Source organism: Lissotriton helveticus, chromosome 2_1, assembly GCF_964261635.1.
Source record: "Lissotriton helveticus chromosome 2_1, aLisHel1.1, whole genome shotgun sequence".
Taxonomy (NCBI): domain Eukaryota; kingdom Metazoa; phylum Chordata; class Amphibia; order Caudata; family Salamandridae; genus Lissotriton; species Lissotriton helveticus.
The window spans coordinates 362,933,334-362,960,205 of NC_136059.1; the positions used below are offsets into that span (position 1 = coordinate 362,933,334).

The 26,872-nt window shown below is 44.7% G+C and overlaps 1 protein-coding gene across 1 annotated transcript in view; it reads left to right on the forward strand.

Annotated features, from left to right (window-relative positions):
* WDR70 (WD repeat domain 70) overlaps positions 1-26,872 on the forward strand; it is a 1,775,496-nt gene that overhangs the window by 1,464,109 nt on the left and 284,515 nt on the right. The window contains exon 13 of the mRNA XM_078674977.1: positions 10,653-10,753. Coding sequence (XP_078531103.1) covers positions 10,653-10,753 — 101 coding nt within the window. The remainder of the gene's footprint in view (positions 1-10,652; positions 10,754-26,872) is intronic.

The following is a 26,872-nucleotide window of genomic DNA, read 5'->3' on the forward strand; positions in this document are numbered from 1 at the left end:
GATCCCCCTATTCCTGACCCTGTTCTGGTTAATAATTAACTAGCAGCCATCCCACGGTACAAAAAAACGTTATCTGATTAAGCCACACCACGGCACAGGAACGCGTTATCTGATTAGGTCATAACGCTTGCCATCTAATTAGGCAAGCACTATTCCTCCAGCCCCTGATAAGGCATACGGAGTTCTCAAAACAAATCAAACCTATGACAACCTGGGAAAATCCCTGCGGCCATTGTTTTGAGTTCACCGAGAACTTCAGTAAAGAATGTGCTAACGACCAGTCCGTATGACATCCTTATTGACGTATCTATGTCCATCCTTACGTCAATCTCGACACCTTACAGGTATAAATATTACCGACATTGCCTTAAGCAAACACACGCGGTGGTGACGAGATCGGAGCAGCGAGCCGAAGAGGCCAGCACAGAGCGGACCCCGCTGGCGCTGCCCCGCCTTCCTGACGCGCTGAGAACGAGACGCTGCTTTTCTCCTGCCGAGAAATCCAGCTCCGGCGCTTCCAAGCGGCCCTCGCAGGCAGCTGGAATATCAAGACCAGAGACGAGAGATACCAGCCCTCAACCATTCTAGATCTCAGGTACAGAACTGAATAACCCCTTGCAGAGAATTCTTGAGTCAGTCACTTGGCAAAACAAACTTAAACTTAAACTGCTACTTATCTACTCCCGCCCACGTATTAGGCTTAGGTCAGGTACACTGGGGTAGGCGTGGTTAGAAGCACCAGTTGAGTACGATTAGTCAAATGTATATATGTATGTATCTATTTTATCAATGTTAAATATCATATGGCTTAGAAACCATATCAATGCTTATACAGTATTATTTTATACTCCTGCTTTTATTGTATGCACTTTACTTAACCATAAGTATCGCAATAATATCGATTCATTTCTCTTGTACGAGAAAAGAGACTGATCAATAAATAACATCTTTTATTGAACACGCCCGTCTCTTCCTTTTCTCTACAATCTGGTGAAACTAAGAATGCACTGAACTGACTGAGTAAAATAAGTTGTCTTTTGTTTTCACACGACTCTAGAGATACACTCTTGATTAGGGGAGAGCAAAGTTGTCATGTTCTATGGTTGTCAGAAACTAAATCCCTTCTTGTCTATCCAGGGAGGTTAAACTCCTCCTTGCCTATTCGAGAAAGTTTCTAGTGAACTCTGAGCTAGCTGGCAAAACCAAAAACTTTAAGTCTGATATCGTCAGTAGAAGACCTAGTTAACCTCCGTCCTAGGTCTATACTATTGAAGGTATTATTCCAATGCGCAGAGCCTATTGGGATAATAGGAACTACACTACAGTTCTTTTAAAACAGATTACCTTTCTCTTGTTTTAACGTGTGGTTTTCAAATCCCAACAACAGCTTCCATCTTTACTGTTTTACAATAAATATTAACATGTTAAAATAAGTAATCTAGAGCATTTAAAAAAAATTATAATTCCTTTTTCATAGACCGTGAAAGCTGATGTGAGGCCAAAACATCGAGGGTGTCAAAAGCTTTTGGTAGATACTGCCCTGGATGCTATTAATTTGAATGTATACAGACCTGAATCTCGGAATAAAGTACAATCTATCTTAAAGTGCTAACGATTTCACAGCAGTTGGTTGACTGGTTGAAACCCCACACCCCACTTCACCCATAGCTCTCTGAAAAACTACGCATACTTCCTGATAGCCAAGGTCCTATTTTAGATCAAACCAGGTTATACAATTCTCATCACTCTTTTATTGTAAATAATGTTAGTGATAACACTCATGAGCACTTAATAAACACATGTTTATTACAGTAAAATCTGTCCTATTGGATTTGCCACTACTTGGAAACAGGAGTATTAAAGGATTGCTTTCTGTATTGAATGCATATAGGAGATAAAGAATTGAATGTGACAAACAACCTAATGATTGAGGGTACTAATCTGGGCGAAGCCAAAGCCCAATATATGTATGTTTTGAGGAATTGGTACCAGTATATTTACAAATAGATGCGCTGTCCGGCCAGATGTAAAGACTTTCTTGTATGCTTCAACATGATTAAAGGAGAAATCGGATCACAAATCTACTGTGAGTTTTAAATTCAAACCTTTATCTAAGCATTGCATTCTGGTGATCCGACGTAACTTCTTTTCCTACTATTTTCTCCGTACCGTCTTTCTGTTCTTTATCATCTTCCTTTTTGTTTTTTTTGTTTATGAAATTTTTATTGAGATTTCAATTACAAGAAGTACAAGAAGAAATAAAAGCAATAAAACTTACAACACAATATATATAAAATAAGGTAAAACGAAATAACATAGTGGATTAATATAAGCATAATCACAGAAAAATAATAGAAAGGGAAGGAAAAAGAGAGAGAGGGGAAATATAGAAAAGAAAGGGAGAAAGGTGGATAAATATAAGGGGGCCGACAAGTGAAGAAGAATAATATGACAGAAAAGAAAGAGGAAATAAAAGATTATTGTACAGGATTATGAGTAGATGGATAAGATGAAAAACGAAGCCATAGGAGATCAGATTTTATTTTTTGAGAGACAGCTAAAGAGGAAACAGTAGCAATTCTATGCTCGTCACAGATAAAATTCCACCAAGTAACAGATGATAACATAGAATTATCTTTCCAGGATAATAAGATAACTTTAAAAGCTAGTGCAATAAAAAGATCAAATAACAAGGGAACAGGAGATGAGCAATCAACGTCAGGCGATAAGGAACCTAGAAATACATTTTGTAAAGTCAATGTAAGGTTGCACTTGCAAATGTTCATGCATGTGGACCAAAAGGATTTCCAAAAGTTAAACACATTAGAACATTCATAAAGTTGGTGTCTCAATGTGCCAGTATCAGTAGAGCAAGACCAGCACAAAGGAGAAGAAGAGGGAGAAAATTCAGAAATCCCAACTGGGGTCATAATAGCTCTATTATAAATGAAATATAAAGATTGAGTAATACGAGCAGTAGCAGAAACTTTAAACAATTTAGACCATAATTTATCCCAAGTTGCAACAGAAAAAGAAGCAGACAAATCGGTTTCCCATGCAGTTTCAACAGGAGACTTCCGTCTCTCAATAACACAAGATAACAATAACTTATATACAAGAGCAGCTTTAGGTCTGTGTGTGAGAAGTAAGAGATATAAAGAAGAGGTTGGAGTAAAGGAAGGTGTAACATCTGGTATAACAAACGTATGGAACTGTGATTGTAAGGCATTGGAAATTATTGAGTACATGAATCAGGTAAATGATATTGTAGCTGCAGAGTAGAAAAGGGGAGAACAGAATTTTGGGAAACCAATTGATGAACATAAATAATACCCTTCTCCTTCCAAAATTTGTAGTAGAATGATTTACCCTTGTATCTGAGATATTTTATATACCAAATTGTGGAGGATAAGAAACATAGGAAAGGGGTGAAGTCATTAGAAAATATATTATATAGTAAACTCTGAGAATATTTTAAAATAGGGTTATGTGACAGGAAAGTGCTATTGGACATAAAAAGTACATTTGGAAAAGAAAAATCCTTTAATAAGGAGTGTTCATAAACAATCCATCTAGGAATATGGATATCAGCAAAGTCATAGGATAAAGCATAGGCTTATTTAATTAAAAAAGCTGAATGATAAGCTCTGAAGTTAGGGAAACGGACACCACCCTCAGATTTAGGAGAAATAAGCCTGGTAAGAGAAATACGTGGGTGTTTCTTGTTCCACAAAAATGTTATACACGCGGAATTAATTTGAGAAAAAAGGAGAAGGATTCGAATGGGTAGCATAGATAATGTATAAAGGACATGAGGGACAATCATCATTTTTATAGTATCCAACCTACCCCACCAGGAAAGAAATAAAGGCGACCAAGTGTGACGAAGTGACTGAATTTTTGTAAGTAATGAATTAAATGTGTATTTAAGAGTAGTGTGCAAAGAGGAGGAGAACCAAATATCAAGGTATTTCATTTTAGAAGGACACCAAGTAAAAGTGGTATCATTAAACATAAACTGATAACAGATGGAATTTAACAGTAAAACTTCTGTTTTTGAGAGATTTAATTCATACCCAGAAATACTAGAATATAAGTGGACCTCTTACATAAATGGCGGGAGTGAGTCAGTAGGGTTTGACATGTAAATTAAGATATCATCTGCATAAGCAGATATTTTGGTCTCAATAGAATTATGAATGTAACCAGAGATACGTGAATTAATACGAATACGCTCCAGGAAAGGTTCAAGACATAAAACAAAAAGTAAAGGTGAAAGGGGACACCCCTGTCTTGTACCTCTGGACAAAGAGAAACATTTTGAAAAATGGTTATTGACAAAAATACTAGCCCGAGGGCATGAATATAATAATTTAACAAAAGATATAACAGTAGGGCCAAAACCAAACCATTGAAGAGTTTTAAACATAAATTGCCAATTGATTCGATCAAATGCTTTTTCGGCATCCAGGGATAATGCTGCAAGAGAAGACATATTTTTTAGCATATCAGATAATATTTGTGAACATTCGTGCATTATCTGATGCCAATCTACCTTTGACAAATCCGACTTGATCAGTTTTAACTAATAAAGGAATGATCGTTTCAAGTCGTAACGCAAGAATCTTGACAAATATTTTACAATCATTTATTAGAGATGTAGGCCGGAAATTTTTGCACTGAGTATGATCTTTGTCTGGTTTAGGGATAATAACGATTAAGGCATCTATAAAGGAACCTGACGCTTTAGCATCTTTAATAAAGGAATTAAAAAGTGCTAAAAGATTAGGGACAAAAATGGAGGTAAAGGTAGCATAAAATTCAACAGATAAACCATCAGGACCAAGAGCTTTGAATTTTTTTTTAGAGTTAATGGCATTAATTATTTCCTGAGAAGTAATCTCTCTCTCTAATTCATTAAATTTATCAGGGATAGATGGGGGAGAAGGAAGACCTGAAAAAAATGTATGTAAATTTGGATTAGAGGGAAATGTATCATCAGAAAAAAGGGATTTATAAAATTCATGAAAGACTTCTGCAATATCTTCATCTGATGACACCATTTTTTCAGTAGAATCGTTAAAAATGGGGCCAATATTTTTACGTTCAGATTAAACTTTCAGGTAATTGGCAAGCATTTTACCCGCTTTATTTTGACCACCGTGGTATTTGGATTTAATTATGAGAATATGATTACAAGCTTCAATAGTAGCTAGTTTATTGAGTTCCGATTTGGCCTTAATTAATTCATGAAGAGTAGAAGGTTATTTGGAGGTGTAATATGTGAGTTCCAGTAATTTAAGATGGTGTAACAGATCAGTATATAACATAACCTTCTTATTGGCGGAGACATAGGAAATAGTGAAAGCACGAAAAGAGGCTTTAAAGGCATCCCAATTATTAGAGACAGAGGTATCCATTGGATTATTAAAATTAAAAAAATCATTAATAAATGTGGTGGCTTCTGTAATATAAGTAGTATCAGATAATAAAAAACCATTGGGTTTCCATCGACTGAATTGAGGGGAAGTAAGTGAGAGGTCAAGAAGAGCGTGTACGGGGGCATGGTCAGAGATAAAAATGGAACCAATTTCTAAAGATTGAAGAGAAGGGAGTAGGGATTTGCTGACTAGAACATAATCAATCTTAGAACGAGTCTGGTGAACATTAGAAAAAAAAGTATATTCAAGCACATCAGGATTACATGTCTTCCAAACATCATAAAGTGGACGAGAGGGGATGGCAGATTGAAATGCTTTATGAGATTTATCTGGGTTAAACTTGCAGTTAGATAATCTATCTGAAAATGGGTCAATCCACTGATTTAGATCACCAGCAACAATAATATCAGGGCAATCAATGGAAGAAACCAAAATTTTAATTTCATCCCAAAATTTAGGGTCTGGTTTGACAGGACTATAAATGTTCAAGAGAACTAGGGTTTTGTTGTGTGTAACAACCTTTGCCCTCACCCATCGTCTAGCATCATCACATTATGTAGATAGAATGTGTACAGATAATGATTTATGAAATAAAATGGCAACACCCCCTTTTTAGGTCTCGGCTAGAAACGCGCTGGAAGCGCGTTCTCGCCAGGGAACTATAGTCAGCGTTTCAGCAGAAAGAACGCGACGAAGGAAGACAAGAGCTGGCCGCACGCCCAGCATTCCCTATGGCAGCGTCAGATTCCGACGCGTGCCTTCGGATCGGGTCGCACGCGTAAGCTTCTACCGTAGACTGCTCACGTGACGTCGCGCGGCCCAATCCGAAGGCGCGCGTCAGAATCGGCTCTCGCAGTCCCGCCCCTTCTCGCCGAACCGGCACTCGCCCTGCACAATGCAAGGCACACTTATTAAATTTCCATGAAGTTTGTTGCTCACATCACACCAACAGGGTACATATCTCCTATTCCGCTGTCGCACATCACAGGGAAAATGACCTTTGTATCCTTAAATCGATGCGAATTTCCTCGTGCATTGGAAGTAGCCTATGCATACCGCCTTTACCTCAAGTGAGATACACAAGGAGAAGTAATACTTCCCTTAAGTAGTCAGCCAAATATTTTTTTCATGCTCAGTGTTTGCAACGGCCTGTTGAATGCACCCGATGCCACAGTGTAGTCTTAACTCAGCAGAATTGCAACTTACACACTAACGAGTGTTTACTTGAAGAGATGCGACCTCGCACTTTGCAATTCTGCCTCTTGAGTAACTTTTGTTTTCCAGTAGCAGAGCTTGTGCCTGCCTGCTGCGTCCGCCATATGACTACGGCGTGGTGTCCGTTTCCTCCTCTCTCAACAGATGCAGGTTCGCGCCCTAGATGTCCATGTGGAGCCTCGGTAGGATCCTAGGTCACGCCTGTCACCGAAGTCTAAAGCCGGCTCTAGTTAAAACGACAGAGACATCATATTTTTAGCCCTTCGAGGGTGGTGCTCGCATGCAAGCAACCAGAAGGAGCCTCACCAAGGAGCAGGGCTGCGCGTGCCGCCTGTGGCGCCTGGTCGGGTCTTGGAGGCAGACCCCAGTGCGGGCACATTCGGTGTCAGACCGCGGTGCTCGTCTGCCCTTTCTGAAGTCCTGCTTTCCCGGTTCCGTGTGCACGTATATCCTGTAGTTACACACCATGGACTTTAATTGCAGGTTATTTGGCACGCACACCCCTGTAATGTGGATGCTCGTCAAGAACAGTCAACAAGCTAGACAGCCATTGACTGCTCTCCAGCCATGTGTTAGTCCCTGGTACCCCCGCCCCAAGTGCCCGGCCGAGGAGGACCATTGCTACAAAAATAAATACTTATTTTCTTGGCCTACAATTTATATACTTTTGTTGCAGTTGGTGTTGCAATATTTAGCAATGCCAATAGCTCAAACTTAATTAACCCGAGACCTATTGCATTGTAAATGCTTGTTTATTTAATGCAGGAGAATAGACAACTTGTCCCACCCAATTCCTCTTCAACTTAAGCGATTCAGCATCAGTAAAGTGAGTTTCTTGAAGAAAAGAAACTTGAGATTCAAGTTTAGATAAATGAGATAGTACCTTCTGACGCTTGACTGGGTGACCAAGACCACTGACATTCCATGTAACAAACTTACACATAATGGAGGGTTAGGAAGGTAAAATACATGTGGAGTCGAGACACATCAGGAGCACAGCTACAAAAAAGGAAACTGCACCCATGAGATACGTACAAGAGGAATAATGCAAAAAAATGACAGACAGTACCATTGTACACAGACAAGAAACGGTTAATATTGAAAAATTAATGAGATGAGAGGAAGATAGAAAAAAAGTACACACAGCCAAAAGAGAGGACTAAGAGAGGAGTAAATAAAAAAGGGAATAGAAGAGAAAGAAAAAAAGAAAAGGAAAGAGTAAACAGCCCAGGAAAATTTAATGAGAAAGTAGAAGAGAAAAAGGAGAAAGAGAGAGGGAGGGAAAGAAAGAAAAGAGAAGAGGGAAAAAACGGAAAGCAGAAAGGAGGGAAAAGGGTACAACAAATAAACAGATCAAGGCAAAACAACCAGACCTGTAAGAAAAGAGAAAGAGAAAGAAAAAGAGGTGGGAGCATGTTGACGCAGAGGATAGCGGATCTCACAAATAAAAATAAAAGAGAAAATAGAGAGAGAGCCTCATAGGTAGATGAAATAGAGAGGAGAAATAGGCAAAGCAAGAAAGAGAAACGTGAATAAACAGAAGAGAAAGGAGTATATTCGTTTCAAAAGAACAGAACTGAAAGGTAATAAAAATCAGATATTAGTGTCCATTCCATTGGAGGATAAATTGTGAAGGAAAAGTTTAAGTTTCTCTGGATCATCGAATGAGCGTGAGCGGTCATCATGGGTGATCTTGCAAAGACAAGGATGCAGTATTCCATATTGAATATTAAGATGTCTCATTTGAGGACGCAGGGCGAGGAAATCCTTACGACGTGCGTTGGTTGCAATAGAAATATCCTGCGATATGAAAATATTGTGACCAGACCAAATAAGACGACGCTTGAGTTTAACTGCTTTTAAAACATTCATTAGTTTAGTAAATTCTAGAAAGAGCATAATGATACCACGGGGTTTTGCAGCATTGGTGGTCAAGCGTCCCAGATGATGAGCTCTTTGGATGTTGAGGGGATTTGCTGAAGATGGAAGAACTAGAAGTTCTGGAAGAAATTTCTGAAGAAAGTGAACCATATTGGACCCTTCGACATTTTCCGGAAGGCCGTACAGGCGTAGGTTATTTCTACGATTTCGGTTTTCAAGGTCCTCTGTATGGATCTTTAGCTTGAGAATTTCCTGCTCCGGTATTGGGATTTTTGTAGATACGCTTTGCAAGTCACTAACACGTTGTTCCAATTCCGTTACTTTGCTTTCCATAACAATCCATCTCTCTTCAATTTGGTTTAGCTTGTCGTTAGTTGAAGACAGAAAAGGTTGAAGACCTCGAACTTCATCTAGAATAGAATCCAGAACTGGGTTTGGAGAAGAATGAATAGGAGACGGTGGATCATTTTTGTGTCTCTTTGGCTTAGTACCCGTTACAGAAGATCTGGCAGAATGGGTATCGTGAGCCATTGTAAAAAAAGAAAAATATGAGACACTAAAAGAAAAAGAGAACTGCGTAAAGGACTCAATGCAAACTCCAATAAAATGGAACTGGTAATGAAGGAGCGAGTAAGTTGAAAGTCTAAAATGCACAAATACACTCCCTCACAAAGACATTCAAGATGATTAACTCTTCAATAGGCAACTAGCATGAGGGGGTCCAGAGCAGGTGGATTACATAAGCAGTCATGAATAAAACGGTACGTAGACTCTAAAACAGGAAGCTCTGCACATAATATTTGATGTTAATTAAGATATTGCAGTTGTGGTAGAATAGTAATGGCACAGTAGATAAGGTTGAGGAAACATGAGCATCGGCGACCAAAAATGGCGGCCGCCCATGCCTCCAAAATGAAAAATAGCGCCAAAAAGCTGGATAGCACGTGAAAGAAGTAAATCTTACAACAATGCAGACAGAAATCATGCCATTGTGCACAGCAGGTCGAACATAGCACTCCTCGTTGAAAAAAACAAAACTGTTCAGTGAGGGTAAAATTTCCTGTCAGCACAAAGCAGAGGTATACGCTGAAGAGAAACAAATTCAATGTGCAGTATTACTTGCCATTAGCATTGTAGGGGAAATAGGCCACATACCATAGCTCTGGATGATAGATTCCTCGCCGGAGAGATGTGTAGTAAAATAGAGGGGCCGGTGAAAAGATGCGAGTGCAGCACCTTAAAATGGCGGCCGCCTGCGATTTCAATGACGAGACTGTCACCGCTAAGCGTAACTTCCAGACGCGGGCAGTAAATCAGTCAAGAAGCAGCAGGAAAACTCACCGCATCCTCATAAATTAAAGCCCGGCACTCCGAGGGCAGAAGCGGCAAGAAAGAGGCTCCACAAGCGAGGTCCGCGACGGAGCAGAGCTCAAGCTGGGACCGCCATCTTAGCTCGGCGCCCAAGCCACGCCCCCTTTATCACCTTCCTGAACAAAACTATCGATTCTTTCTATCCCTAATCAGCGTTATTTGTTATTGTTTTGCACAAAAATGCTACTGTCTTAAACTAAAAGAAGATAGTGGATGAATACGTTTATAAGCGATTCAGATAGGCAGCAGAATGAAGTTGGGAGTTCTGTGAAACTGTGAAGGGTAGCAATATTTCCAAATACTTTGAAAATTTTCTTTTTGATCTACCTCACTTCACATCTTGAAACCGATAACCACCAAAAGTCCTCTTCCAGTTATTAAAAATTCTGTTTTCAATCCAACGTATTTTGATGTATATAACATTTGTATTATATATTTGTTTTCATAAACATGCTGTTATGTAAATAATTAGGATACGTGTGACATGCATGCACAGTTAGAGCCGGGGTCATACAGTTCACAACTTTCTTTAGAACAAAATTTGATAGCCTTCACACATTTAATTATTAAATCATATTCTGATATAGAAAATTGTGTAAATTGCTGGTATATCAAATTGATATAATACATTATGTATTGATTGTCTATTGCTTATTAGGTTGTGTGTGTGTTTATTCTCTCCTGCCCTGCATTTAAAAATGAAAAATTAATGCAATGGCAATAATATTTTCCTATTATTTTCAGAGTGTTGTACGTTGCCTGTGGCACCCAAAACTGAATCAGATTATGGTTGGAACAGGGAATGGATTGGCTAAAGTATATTACGATCCTGTCAAGAGTCAAAGGTATTTATTTGTTATCCTAATGTTTGCCACCATGAATTACTGATGCAACACCTCTAGAAAGGTGCACTTTCTAGGAAAGAAAAGGTATGTTTGAGTGCTTGCCAGGGCCGGATTGGGAACCAAAACCGGCCCTGGCAGAGTGCTGAGTGCTGCAAAAACGGCCCTGTAACAAAATCGCCCCCCAGGGGCCCAAAACCGGTCCACACCCGTGCGGCGCACCGGGGGATTGCCCGGTGCCCGCTATGGCCAGTCCAGGCTTGGTGCTTGCAGAATGTCTTCCTGCACTAATGACTTACTTGTAATGCTGGTGTGTACCCATGAGTTTATTCAGTTAGTTTGGTAGTTGGTCTTTGGGTTAAACTGAAGGAAAATATCTATGCCTAGTGTGATGTTCTTCCTACTAGCCACCTTCTAATTTAGACCCAGTCTGCTTGTAAACTAAGCGGAACATCTGTTCTGTACATGCTTGATTCCAAACTTTCTTTACTGTGTGAAAAATTAATTTCTGCTAGAGACTTCTAACTGCAGATTCCTCAACCTGTGAATATTCCCAGGCATCAGACTGGGCCTGGAAAAGTTTATAGCAATTCCCTCATGCATCAGTAGGTGGTGTCATGAGGCTCTGCGATGGATCCGCCCTGCTGCAGGTATGATGTCGGTGCCCCGATATATGCTCCACCTCTGCTTGCTGACCTCGGTTCTTTTATTTCTTCGCTAACGTGGATCCGGAGCTTCCAAATCCTGTCATACACGGCAGAAATGTTTTCCCTCTAAAACTTTACTTTGTACAGCATTTGTGTTTAAACCGTGTCATGCTTGTAATTGACAGATGTCCATTACTTACATCCACAGCAACAAGATTCAAAGTTGTGCGACTGCTGTGCCGAGATAAGTCCATTCAAAACCAAGAGACCAAACTTCCCATCGCCAAATTCAGGAAGTAGAAGTCACAAGTATGGTCTTGTTCTTGCTCCCGAGGTTGTTTCGGGTACCTGTCGAAGTCACAGGGTTAGGTGAAGCAAAAAAACTAATTAAAATTATTTTAAAAATCCAAGCAGATTCCCTTCATCCTGCCAATCCCATCATTCAGGGTTGCTTGAGGCATCTCCAGACCATAAAGTGTATCTCTGCGCCTAGACCTGGCACCTCCAGTGGTCCTAATTCAGCCCAATATGCGGCAGACGGCGATGCCACAACAGCTCCATGAGCTTCACCTAGCCATGGATAAAATATTTGATGCCTCACTTGGCCTCTCTGTAGCACATTCGGGCTCCATGGATCCAAGGTGGATGCCAGTGGGGTTCCTGCCACTGATTCCTTCCCCACGACGACTGCTCCTTTCAACCTCAACCTAATGCCAGTCCCTCTTTTGGATCTAGCCTCATGACTGGCTCTGACCCTGCCTTTGGCTCCAGTTCTACTGGATCAGAGACCGACACCGCCCACTGCATCAAGACTGGTGCCACCAGACACTCTACCGATGCCAGACATGGATCCTATAGTTTTGCCGGATTCCAAAATTAATCTACCCATCTTCAAAGTCTTGCTTATCACAATGATGGTTACATTTTGGAAAACCTTCAGGACACCTGTTGTCTAGACACTTCCTTTGAAATGAGCCTGTCCTCATTTAACCCTGCGATAGCTACAGAGGATTCTGCCACATTTTCCACGGTGATCAAGAGAGCAGCAGAATTTCTAGATCTCAAGTTGCCAATTACAGAGGCCAAACTAATGTGCGCACCAAAGTCCTCAACCCTGCACAAACAAACCAAGCCCCCCTCCTTCCCTTCAGTGAGGCGTTGAAGGACGTGCTGGTAGGCACCTAGGTGAAGCCAGGATCTGGCTCCCCAGTAAGTAGGCAAGTGGCAAGATGGCATATGCCTGCCTTAAGAACACAGATGTTCTACTTCAGCATCTCTTCTCAGAGAGCTTAGTGGTACAGGCACCCACCAGCCGATGAAACTCCGATGCCTTCCCAACAACTCCCCATCATAGCTTCAAAGCGAAAGCAAACATTTGCAAAACACATTTTTATCCACCAGCTTTGGCATATGATCAGTTAATACATCCTGTCTCCTGGGCAGGTGTTCGCACGCACTGTGGGACAAAGTTGCAAATGTTTTGCCAGCTACCTCCGATGACATCCAGATCCATTGCAATGACTAATCTTGGACGGTAAGAATGGGGTGAAATTCTCTAATCAGGTCAGACCTGGACACAACCAACTGTGTGGGTAGGGCAGTTGGCACCAGTGTGGTGCTAAGGCGCCTTGCCTGTATACGCTTCACAGCTCTTATTCAGATGGGAAGCAATCCTGTATGGACATACCATTTGGCGATTCTCACCTGTTTGGGGTAAAAGTGTTCTCAACCTTGGAACATTTCAAAGAGAGCAAGGTCACGTCTTGCTCTTTGAGCTTTGCATCTATACGATCTTCCCCACACCACTCGCCCCTTTCTAGGCTTTGGAAAGGGTTATCAGCAGAAGCGCCAATATGGACCTCCGCACCATCAAGTTTCACAATCCTGTTGAAGCACGGGAAACAGACTGCCAACTTCCAGGCCCCCAGGGACAAAGCTGTACCTAAACCTGTGGCCACCTCCAAAATCAGTGCTAAACTGCTTTCATTTGCCCTCAGCAGCACACAATCGCCTGGTAGGCGGTTATGTCATCTTTCATCTTCCATGTTGGGAGAGCATCACGTCCGAGCAATGTGTGGGCCAGCTAGTATAACATGGATATTCCTTACCCTTCGTGTGTGTTCCACTGGGAATGCACCCACACTGTAACACCTTCCGGAGGTCGACTTATCCATACTCCAAAGAGAAGTTCTGGCTCTCTTGGCCAAGGGAGTAATAGAGAGAGTGTCAACTTCAGAGCGTGTGACTGGTTGCTACTCCCTTTATTTTGTCATGCTGAAAAAGGACAGAGTCCTCTGTCCCACCCTAAATTTTAGCCCTCAGAAATTCAAGTTTGAAATTCTCATCATGGCCCTAGTTCTGTCTGCCCTGGATCCAGGTGACTGGATGGTGGTGCTTGATTTACTGGACACTTATTTTCACATCCCTGTCTGGCAGTTCCACAGACTATCTGCGGTTTCAGGTGGGTCACCAGCATTTCCAGTTCTTAACACTCCCTTTTGGCCTGACTAGTGCACCTTGGGTGATCACAAAATTGATGGTGGTGGTCGCTGCTCACCTGTGGAGGTTGGAAATACTAGTCTACCCATACATCGGCAACTGGTTGCTGAAGGCTGTCTCACCTCAAACAGTCTTTAACCACCTTCAGATTATGTGCAACCTTTGACATTGTTGTGTTTTTCCATCAATGTGCCAAGTCACACCTGACTTCTTAATTGTGCATCCCTTTTATCTAAGACATCCTAGATGCAGTGCTTTTTTGAAGCATCTCTCTGTCTCAATGAGTCCAGGATATTTGGGCTATGACCCTGATGTTTCGATCGGCTCCAAGGTATCTTCTCTTCTTGGCCTCCTGAATCCTGCTGATGGACCACACCAGATGGCACATGCAGGCTCTGCAGTGGGATCTGAAGTCTCAGTGGACTCATCACCAATGCCCTCCAACAGACTCCATACTGATGATACAAAGTTAAAAACATATATATGAGAACACAAATTAATTATTAATACAAATGTGCAGTTTTTCCACATTGTAATACATCCGATGTTTGTCTTATCATAATAAAGCAAATAGAAAACTATACATAGGTGATAAAACATATACCAATCATGCCATAAGTTATGCCCCCTATAGCCAACCACACATAAACATTCTAGCCTCATACACACTAGCACACTAACACTTTCATCTCGTACATGGCCTACCCAACCACTATTACATACACCGATAATAATAAAGGAGAGAACACTTAAGAAAATATCTGTAATTGTCCATTTATCTGTTTTGAGTTCATTGGTAGGGGTTATCGTCAGATTCTCTGCTGCTAGCTTTAGAATGTCACTATTAGCTCACAAATATTTAAAGATGAAGCCAATACATCCAGCCTGAGGCAAGAGTTCAATTTAAGTATTTTTGTGGCAAGTTCATCCAAAACTACACACTGGTTGAGAACAGCGGTATTCATATGGTCCAGAAATTATAAGCAGGACATCGTATGCACAGGCTGATGCCTTGTTTGCTGAGTAGGGCCGTTTAAATTCAAGAACCTCTCTACATGTTGTGCCGTCCCTGTGTCCGGCCGCGTCCTGCTTTAGATGCTCAACCATTATTTTGTTTTATCTTTAACTGTGCCATGCTGTGCCAGTGGAAGGTTATTTTGTATAGGGCCTTTTCACCTTTCTCCATTTTCCTTGACTGGATTGAAGTCATTACCCAAGGTAAGTATCTTGTTTTTCTTGTATAAGTGACGAGAAAATTGTAAGGTTTATTTCAAATGGCGCTATTATGATAAGACAAGTAAAGGGGTTTATCTTGTAGAGAATTCTAGCTGCAGATTCTTTAACTCTGAATTCTTCCCAGACACCAGTCTGGATCTGGCATATTTTTCAGCAGTACCTCCGCGCGCCGGGGGACGGCGTCGTACAGCTCCGTGATGACGTCGTCTCCGGATATGACATCAGTGGAGCCATATAACTCCCCTGCCGCGTGATCGTCAGTTTCTTCTGTGAAAACGTCCGCGCCAGAACGCAGAGCCACTCTAGAAACTGGCCGTGGAAACACTGTGCCCAAAAACCTTTAAAAAACACCAATTACGAACAACATGAAATGGTATGTCAATACCATCCATGGGGGTTAAGGTAAAAACCCCACATTAATCAACGATGCTAATGCTATGCTTACCCTGCCACCCGAAGCATGACCATCCCTAAAAAGGGGAACACCCTCCACTCTACAGACCACTCACCAATGGAAATGAAGGTAAGGCCATACCAATACAAGACCCAGGAAACAGCAAAAAAATGTTTTTGGACTCACCATCACTGTTTCTCCACCAGATATTATATTACCGAAGGTAAGTAACTTGTACATTTGTACTTGAGAACACCTCACTTAAGATTCTTCCACCATACCGCTCAGGACAAGGTAACAATCATTAAGCCTACAAAAATTATGTGATTGCAGTTGAAGAGCTGAAAAGGATCTTCTCTCCTCTCTATAAATTGGTCTAAAGTGCTGGTGTGCTTCTGTTAGACTGGATTGTGGTGGGGGGCTAGATGTGTTATAAAATATCAAGGTTAACACAGTACGAAAGGCAATAATATCAACCGCTACATATATTGAATCTCAGTATCGGCTACTAACATATTGTAAAAATATGGATTTACTATCCTTCATTACATGTCAACTTTTATAGGCAATGTGTCGGCAATCAGTCTTGTGCAATCAATATAAGCGGAGGTCAATATTAAAACTCCACTAATGTACTAGAGATGGGGGTGGAGCTTGCGTTACAGTGTTCACCAGGACAGACCTGTGTGCTTATGATCTCAGACTTTAGGAAACCAGAAGAGGGTCTACATCATAGAAGAGGCACCAAGCATCAGAGAGCTGAGCTGGAAAGGACATTTTATTTCTTGAGATTAGGTGGTGAGGGAAATATGGCGTTAACTGTGAAGTTGTAAGCTACAGAGGCCAAGTTATTTTTGGCCAAAGCACACAGGGACACACCATTGTACTTCTTTTCCTTCATGTATGTCTTCAGATAGAGAACAAATTCCCAAGCAGTTGTCACACAAAAAAATGCAAAGAACCATCAGAAGGAGAAATCTGTGTCTTCCATGCATAAACAGTTTCTTTCTCAGACCATTCAGAGTCACAGCCTAATTCCCCTGCACCAAGCTCTTCCGTATAACTGATTCCAAAGCTGCAAAAGATTGTCAGAATGCCTTGCTCGATCTACTGATCCTGCACAGGTCTAGACCTTCCTTCTGGCCATATTAATATTTTTAGGACAGGTCTGGTTTCTTCTGGACCGCCGCTTAAGGTCGTCTTATTCCTGCAAACTTGTTGGCTGTGACCCAAACACCTCTCAACTCTGCGCTTCCACAGGCAGTGACCTAGACACCTAGAAAGAAATACGACTACAGTGCCATCCCATTCCATCTGGAGTCATCCATAATGGTGTCCTGAGAGTATATAAAGGCACAGCACTGAGACTTGTCAGTGCAACCCTCAAAGTCTGCTGAATTAATCCTGGTGGCCAAAGAGAAAGTCAGAGCTTACCTTGAAAAACAGACTCACTCTATGGCCAATAAATGTGCCAGGATGGAGGAATTATTCAGGTCTGATTCCAAGACCGTAACCATCCCTAGTAGAGGTTTTGGCTATATGAAATATAATGATTCCAAGGCCACTAATCTACTGCCTTATTTGTACTATAAGGCAGCCTTTATCTTGATGTCAAAATGCCAGAATTCACGGTACCTATTTAGAAGGGGACATCCCTTGCCCCTCTAGTCCCTTCACAACACCTTTACCACAATGGTGCATAGAGCTGCAGAATTTCTAGAACTGACTTTGTTTTCCCATTTGCCAAAGCCTAACATTTTGACCAACATCTTCCAACCTAATACGTATCTTGCAGAGGCCTTGGTTCACTTTAAAGTGAACTCACTAACACCCATTTTGGCTGTGTTGGAAAAGACTAGGGCCGAACGGTCACCCGACAAATTGTAAGATGCCATAGGCCTTCTCTGGGTGGGCCAAAATTCTTGTTCTCAAATCTGTTGAAAGAGAGTCAGACTTCATCCTCCAAACTGAACCCCAGTGCCTTTCCTGAAGCCTTTCTGAATTAGGAATCTAAACAACCGGATACTATGGACCATAGGATTTTGCTTGAGGCACTTTTCAGTCCCCATGCACTGATTTTCGCTAGGCTGCTTTGTGTATGTCTTGTGGGAATTGCCTCAACTGATAGCTGTAAGCCTACCAGAACAAATGAGGTAGCCAGTGTACAACTTGGTCATTGGTGGCCTGGATGCCAAAGAAACAGATACTGAACTACTGTTTAGATTCTGCAGAGGACTTCACCAAGTCCATGCACACCACTGTCACAATGCCTGGATGCTCTCAACTGGCTTTTTAGGATATACCCAACCCATCTGATGGATATGCCATTCGATGTTTGCAGATTTTTGGAGAGAAAGTCAACTCCTCCCTGCAACACTTCAGGAATGGCTGGGTTACGGCTAGTTCACTGGACCTGGGCTCACCAGCAAAGCAGTTTTATCAGCAATACAGAAAAGTTTGAGTCTATTCATGAGCTCAGCAATCCTAGCATACCCAACCAACCTTCTAAACCACCCCAGACTCCTCAGCAAAAGTCTCGCTTTTTTTCGGACCAGGGGTGGAACTTAGGGTCACCGGCAACATCTGTCTCTCCAGTGATCTCCCTCCTCTGTTGGCTGTGCTGCCTTAAAACCGCTATGACTCCCTGTGATGAGTAACAAAAAAACAATCTGGTTCAAAATATGTTTATTCATAGAAGAAATCAGCACTCCCAGATTTGCAGTAACAGCACCTTATTCTCCCAAATTCAGCCACTGCCTAATCATAGTCCTCTGCCTGAGCTACCACACTGAATTCTAGGACCCCAACTACCAATAAACATTAGCATTGCTCCAAGACCTTAACGTTATTTTATTATTAACCTTTTCCTGTTAAAATAACCGTTTGTGACTCCTAATCATAAAGGTTGACAGGATGATAAAATAATAAATAGGGTGAAAAAACCCCACAGAATAAATAAAAAGAAATAAACAAAAATCAAACTCCAAGGAAATATAAGAAGAAAATGTACGAAGTGCATAAAAGTACAACATCAAATAACTGTAACCTTAATATCTGCATAAAGTGAACATTTTGACATGAAATGGACAATTGTAATCAACATTTAATCATGAATATGTATATCACCATTTTACTCGTGTAGTATGAGAACATATACGCACCAGTGGAGGAGTGTGGCTCACTGATTAGAGTGGCAGACCCTGATGCAGAGGTCTGGCCCGGGACCAGGGTTCAATTCCCGACGCGGCAGGGTCCTGAGCCCAAAATGTCCACGGACTCGATAATTCTCGCCTCGGTGCCTATTCTAATCATGGGGTCCCACGCTGCAACTCTGGGCAATAGTTGCTTAATCTCCACTACGGCGGCCCACCTGCTGCGGGATGCCTGGCTTTCACCCTGGGGATACCCAGGAGGGGTTATCTCCCAGGGAAAAGCCAGGACGGGTTCCCAAGGCAAGCGCCTTGATGCCTGCGGGTGATACGTGCGCTATATAAGTCGCAATACATACATACATTTACAGTGACATACTGAACCCTTTTAATACTATTGAAAGTAAACACTCTGTAGTAGGGGATCTCTGTTATAGTCATAATCTAGTGAATAGTCCCGCCCATGTGCGTGGACCCCGGAGCAATAAAAAAATAATCTCTTAGGTTGTCAAAACATGCATAACTGCACCGACACTTAAGAGATAATTTAAAGACAGATAATGCAGCCTATATCCACAGGCTACACTGTCCAGTACTTCAACTAGAAATTCCACCAAATCCACAAACAGCACAGCCTGTCCAGGGTTTTCTACAGAGAAAAACCTTGCCTTTAATAGCAAAACCCTCTGGAATGATAGAGAGGAAGAAGTGGACAGACAAGCCCCATAGGCTGCCATTATGTGGCTCAGAACAGGATACTGTGCCTTTAAGAGAACTTTCCAGAAGTCTCACAGCATCCCAGAATGCACTGCAGGTCCCTTTTACTTTCAGTTCTTTTTTCCGGCTCCTGCAAGCAGGAACCTGGAGCATTGAGCTCTCCCTTTTCAAGGGTTTAATTGGTGATTTTTCACTTTTTTCAAGTTTTTTGAGTGCTTTTCTTGAAGTACCTTGGTGTTTCTTCCTTGTGTTTGTCTTGGTGCACTCTTTATTTGCCAATATGCCTGCATTATTTGACAAATGCCCAGAGTGCTCAAGGAAGAAGGCCAAGTCGGACCCACACGAGGTGTGCATCATCTGCCTTCCCTCATCTTATGTCCCAGAGGAGTGTGACATCTGCCAGGGCTTCTCTAGCAGAACCCTGAGAGATAGGTTGAAGATCAGGCTCCAAGGCCTGGAAGACAGAAGACTGAAGGCGCAAGGTGGGTCTGGAAGGGCTTCCTCTGCCCATGCTGAGGCCTCTTGGGGGGCTCCCCAGGGGCAGGAAGACCAGCAAACGTCCCCATTCTCCGTCGGCGTCGATTGACCCGACTACGGCGTCGAGAGGGATGACTGCAGTCTGTTCCCCGTCTCCCCAGGGCTCTGGGTTGAAGCGGCGTCGAGGGAACTGAATAGACCGCCGTCGAGATCACCGGTGACGATTTCGTCATCGTCTCCGTCGGCGTCGTCGTCGAGTAATCGATGTCAAGAGATGGCCCGGCATAGGCGCTCGCCGCTGTTCGCTGTCGGCGAAGAGAAGGAGGTCGTCGTCTAGGGGATCCTCGACGTCGAGGAGGACGTCAAAGTCACACAGGCGTTCGGCGAGGCGGAGGTCGCCGTCGAGGGGAAGGTCGCCGTCGAGGCGGAGGTCGCCGTCGAGGCGAAGGTCGCCGTCGAGGCGGAGGCGTTCGACGTCAAGGAGGAGGCGTTCGCCGTCGAGGAGGAGACGCTCGCCGTCGAGGGGCCGACGCTCGCCGTCGGGTCGACGTTCTTCGACGCCAAAGAGGCGCAGAAGGAGTTCTGGTGCCAGGAGTCAGTCTAGCAGGCGGCAGGTGCCGATAGGGGATTCTCCAAAGCCCCAGCCTAAGACTGAAGGCAGATCACCCGGCTCGGTGTATTCTGAAGTGTTTACGCCTTCTAGGCCGAAGTCGGTTACGCCCCCTCATCCATTGCCCAGAGGGCCACCGCCCTCCCCCGAAGGGCTCTTTGCAAATAACAAAAAGACCTAAAGTTGCACCATGGTACTCTCCTGCCCTTAGGATGTTGAAACAAGTCTGCCGTAAAGCGGAGAGAGCATGGAGGAAAGATCGCTCTCAACTTAAGAAATTAGACTACAGATCGGCAATAAGGCACTACAAGAACGAAATAAAACTTGCTCAAGCTGAGTTCTATGAAACCAAAATTACTATGGCAGCCAACTCCCCTAGGGAAATTTTTTAAATCGCGAAATCTTTGATTTCTCCCCCGTCCGAGAGATTGCCTTCAGAGGGTGCACAGGCCCGCTGTGAGAATTTGGCCACCTTCTTCTCTCAGAAGATTCAGGCCATCTATTCCCAACTATCGATAAATAGCGATGGTATATCTTCCCCCTCTACTTTGGATTCAGATCTGCATGCATCCTGCTCATTAGTTACTTTTCCACACCTGGATCCCAATACTTTAGATACTTTGGTCCAGAAAGTCACCTCAGGATCCCCAAACGACCCTGCTCCTCCTCAGACCTTAGCGAAAGTGATTGACACTATTCGCCCGTTCATTCTGGAGGCTCTTAATACCTCTATTACCTCCAACTCTGTCCCATCCACATGGAAGTGCGCGATGGTAAGGGCCCTGCTGAAAAAGCCGAATTTGGACCAGAACAATCTATCCAATTTCCGCCCTATCTCGCTGCTTCCGTGGATGAGTAAGCTGTTGGAGAGATACATCAATAAAATCTTAGGGGACTATTTAGAGTCCAACAAGCTTCTACAGGTCTCCCAGACGGGGTTTCGTCCCCAGCACGGTACCGAAACTGCCCTCCTGGCAGTTACAGAGGCAGCCAGAGCCATAATGGACCAAGGAGGAAAAACAGCTATCATACTTCTGGACCTCAGTGCCGCGTTCGACACTGTTAACCATGCCACATTATTACATCGTTTGAAGGGCATGGGGGTGTCGGGCGCGGCCTTTATGTGGCTGACCTCTTTCTTAGAGGAACGCTTTTTTCAGGTATTTGAGGGCGAGGTGGCATCATCAAAGCATCCGCTTAGCTGTGGGGTTCCGCAGGGCTCCTCCCTGAGCCCCACACTATTTAATGTTTATATGCAGCCTCTAGAGAAGATAGTCCTTCCCTTTGGTGTGCGGATTGTCACCTACGCAGACGATACCCAACTTGTGGTCTCTTTGGACCACGATGAGGGTTCGTCTAACACCTTGGGCCCTTGTCTGGAGGCTGTTGCTAGGTGGATGCAATTTTCCCACCTCAAACTCAACGGGGAAAAGACCGAGATCATGTTACTAGGTAACCCTTCTCCAACTTCCCTGGCGTCTAACTGGCCTTCATGTCTCGGCGTTCCCCCTCCTCCTAAAGACCAGATAAAGAGCCTAGGAATCTGGCTTGATAGAGCGCTGGATTTCTCAGTCCAAGCTACTAAAACTGCCTCCACATGTGGGGCTAATGAAAATGCTCCGTAAAGTGCTCCCCTTACTTCCATTCCAGGCAAGAAGGGTCATGGTACAGGCCCTGATACTCTCTCGCCTGGATTAGGGAAATGTTTTATATCTAGGAGCCCCGGCAACAGTGACTAAAAGACTCCAAGTCACTCAAAACTGTGCCGCGCGTTTATTGTTTAACATCCCCCGCTGGCAATCAGCGAGGACTGCCTTAAAAGAGCTTCACTGGCTCCCAGTGGCTGCCAGAACACAATTTAAGGCCATGTGCATTCTGCACAAATCTTTTCATCGAACTGGCCCGGCAGTGCTGTACTCCTTAGTGTTACCCTATTCACCCTCTAGAACCCTTCGTTCGGCTTCATTGCATTTGGCAACTATGTCAAAAATCAAGAAAGCCCGTTGGGGTGGCCGCTCTTTCACTCACACAGCGGCGAAATTATGGAACTCCCTGCCTTTAACCCTCAGACAAAACAACAACCGAATGTCATTTAGGAGAGATTTAAAAACCTACCTGTTCTCAAAGGCGTACTAATTTACCCAGCAGCCTGACACAGTAATCAGTCTATAGCGCTGCGAGGCCTCTGGGTGGTTATGCGCTATATAAGTGGAATTTTTCATTTCATTTCATTTCACCGCCGCGGGCTCCCACCCCGCCTCCACTTCCACCTCATCCTCAACCTCAGCTTCTGGCTGACAGACCTCCTCCAGTTCCTCCGAGGACGGCTTCGCTGCCTCGATTCCCGACGCCCCAAAAGGGAACCCCTCGGCCGAGGGCCCCTGCCGGGCCAAAGTCACCCACTCCGGTGAAGCCGCGAAGGGCCCGAAGCCAAGGAGGTCGCGATCTCGCTCCGGTCATAGGGGAAGATCGCGGAGTCGTCACAGATCCTCAACGAGATCAAGATGGCGTCACAGGAGGCGACGGTCACGGTCCCGCACGGATTCTTCCGGGACCAGAACCTACTCACCGACTTTGTCGGAGTCCCCGGGGACGAGAGTATCGCCGGTGGACGACATCAGCACATTCCAGGATGTTCTCCTGAGGGGTGCAGCTAAGTTGGGTATCAAGGTGAAGGTATCTACTCCCACGACATCCGTGATTTTCGAGACACTGCATAAAAAACAACTGTCTCGACCTTTACTGCCTCTAGTGCCGGGGCTGGTAGAGCCCGCAGAGGAGTTGTTTCTCACCACTGAGGTGACGAAGGCCGCTCCCTCCCGGCTCCTTAAGAAGTACAGGGCCCCAGATTCTGACCCGGCCTTTCTTCGGATGGATCCTACTCCGGATTCTGTCATAGTGACGGCGGCTAGGAAGCAACATGCCACCTCCCCGTCTTCTACTGTACCTCCTGATAAGGAGAGCCGATGGATCGACTCGGCAGGCAGAAAGGACTGTGGGATGGCCTCTACTGCGATGAAGGCGGCCAGTGCTGCGGCTTTGTTAGGGCGATACGATCGTGCCCTATGGGAGTCCCTACAGCAATTGCTGAGTTCCTTCCCCGAGAGAAGAAAGAGGACTTTCAAGAGATCCTGAAAGAGGGGATGCTGGTGTCGAACCAGCTCATCAGCGCGGCTGCGGATAAGTCTCTTCTGGCTGCACATGGGTACTGTCATGGTGTCAACCAGCGACGCCACGCTTGGCTTCGGCTTACGTCACTCAAGCCGGAAGCTCAGCAGCGAGTGGCCAATCTGCCTTTCTCGGCTGAAACCCTGTTTGGCAAGCATGCGGATGACGAAATGGCCCGCATGAAGGCGGAGGCCGAGACCCTGACGGCGGTCGGGTTGGAAAAGCCCAAGGAGAAGAAGACCTACCGCCCATTCCAGAGATGGTATGGGGCACAGGGCAGAGGGCGTGGACAGACTTCGGGACAGCAGCAACAACAGCAGCAGCAGTTCCGGAAGCCCTTCCAGAAGTGCCAGAAGGGTAGAGGCGGCCAGCAGTCCGCAGCAGCGAACAAAGGCCCTGCTGGGTCTCGACCCTGAGCGGTTACTTCCCCTACATCCGTTACCCGCTCCGGTGGGGGGAAGCGTTAAATTTTTTCTGGCAGAGTGGATAAAAATTACTCAGGACAAGTGGGTGCTGAATATTGTTTGCAATGGATACAGTCTTCAGTTCACCAGCCCGCCTCCATCAATTCCACCGGTCAGCTCACAGTTTCAACTGCGCGAGCTCCAGGCGGAGGCCGATATCCTGTTAAGGAAAAGGGCGATAGAAGACGTACCTCTGTCTCAAAGAGGAAGAGGTCTGTACTCCTGGTTCTTTCTGGTTCGCAAGAAGGACAAGAAAGAGTTCAGGCCCATTCTGGATTTGCAGCAAGCAAAAAAGTGGATTCGCAGAGAGAAGTTTTGCATGCTGTCGTTGCATCAGATTTATCCTCAGCTGCAACAGGGAGACTGGCTATGTGCTATAGATCTACAGGATGCGTACTTCCATGTGCCCATTGCACACAATTACAGGAAGTTCCTGCGATTCCAAGTCGGCGCCAATCATTATCAGTACACAGTACTGCCATTCGGGCTGAAGTCTGCGCCCAGAACATTCTCGAAGTGCATGGCAGTGGTAGCTGCACACCTGAGGAAGAACAAGGTGTTTGTCTACCCTTACCTGGACGATTGGTTGATCAAGGCCTCCTCCTTCTCGGAAGCTCAAGCGCACTTCCAGGAGACGTGTGTTCTCTTGAACAAGTTGGGGTTGCACATCAACATGTCCAAGTCTGTCCCGACTCCGGTCCAGTGCATACAGTACTTGGGAGCCTCCATCAATACGCTGTCAGCAAGCGTGTCTCCTTCGGAGGAGAGACGATTATCACTCCTTCGGAAGGCTCAGGCTCTTATGACCGCTCCATCTACAACAGTGAGGACGGTGTCTTCTCTACTGGGGTCGATGGCCTCTTGTATCTTCCTCACGCCACACGCACGACTGCACATGAGACCATTGCAGAAGTGCTTGGAGTATCTGTGGGATCAGAGGAAAGGATCTTGGGACGACAAGATACGACTGTCTCTGCATGCTCTTCAGTCTCTGAAGTGGTGGTGTTCAGCGGAGAATCTCCTCAGAGGGTTCCCTTCCACAAGGACATTCCCACACAGACTGTCGTGACGGATGCGTCTCTCCGCGGCTGGTGGGCGCACTCCGGAGACTTACAGATTCAAGGAACGTGGCCCCCGACGGAGTCCACGTACCACATCAATTTCCTGGAACTCAGAGCTGTTAACTTGGCACTGAAGGCCTTTTATCCGTCCTTCCGGACCAACTCTCTGCTTGTACAGACGGACAATACGACCACGATGTATTACCTCAACAAGCAGTGGGGTCGAGATCGCGCACTCCGTCGCAGGAGGCGCAGGCGACCTGGCACTGGATTCTAGCCAGAGGACTGACGATAACGGCTACCCATCTGCCAGATGTGCAGAATGTTCAGGCAGACGCACTGAGCAGACTGATTCCGGAAATCCTCCAATGGGTCATGAACAACGAAGTACTAGGAGAAGTCTTCGCAAGGTGGGGGACTCCAGACGTAGTTCTGTTCGCCACCGCCGAAAACAGCAAATGCCGAGACTTGCCTCCGGGTACTACCAGCTGGGGACGCTGGGGAATGCGTTATGGATCAACTGGTCGAACAGCTTTCTGTACGCTTTCCACCCATTCCCCTGATTCCGGCGGTGCTCATCAAGCTGTCCCAGTCCAGGGCGCGGATGATCCTGATTGCCCCGGAATTGTCCAGGCAGTGGTGGTTCACGGACCTGCTTCACCGGTCTCTCCTTCCTCACATACGGCTGCCGTGCAGGCCGGACCTTCTCACGAAGTTCGGGGGGCAGATGTTGCACCCCAACCTCTCGTCTTTGAGTTTGGCGGCATGGCTCCTGAGATAGTGCAATATGGCCATTTGAATCTACCAGACGACTGTATGGACATAGTGAAGGAGGCTAAGCGACCTTCCACTAGGACTTCTTATGCTTACAAGAGGAAGAGGTTTTGCATCTGGTGCAAGTCCAAGAACTATGACCCAACGACGTGTAAGGAAGATGTCATCCTTCCGTATCTTCTACATCTGGCGCAGTCTGGCCTTAATATGCATTCCATTAAGGTTCATCTCGCTGCGCTGACTGCCTACAGGAAATGCCCTTCACAGACTTCCTTCTTCCAGATCCCTGTGATCAAAGATTTTTTCGAAGGCTTGAAGAAAGTGTTCCCTCCTGTCCGGCTTCCTTCGCCTTCATGGAAATTGAATGTGGTGCTGTCCAGATTGATGAAGGAGCCCTTTGAACCCATTCATAAGGCTTCTTTGCAGCACCTGTCCTGGAAGGCGGCTTTCCTCGTGGCCATTACATCGGCCCGCAGGGTGAGTGAAATTCAGGCGTTGTGTTGCCAAGAACCTTATACTGTATTTCATGCTGCTAAGGTTGTTATGCGTACTCACCCTAAATTTCTTCCAAAGGTTATATCTGATTTTCATGTTAACCAGACCATAACTTTACCTACGTTTTTCAGAATCCTTCCTCTCCAGCGGAAAGGTCCCTGCATTCCCTGGATGTTAGGAGGGTGTTGAAATGTTATCTGGATAAAACCAAGGATATTCGTAGGTCAGACCAATTGTTTATCAATTATGGATCAGTCAGGATGGGTCTTACTACCTCTAAACAGTCCATCTCGAGGTGGATTGTGTCCTGCATACAATTGTGTTACGAAAAGGCTAATAAGACCTTAGGGGGTAAACCTAGGGCTCATTCCACCAGGGGCAAAGCTGCCGGACTGCTTTGCTCCGTAATGTTTCAATTGCAGAAATCTGCA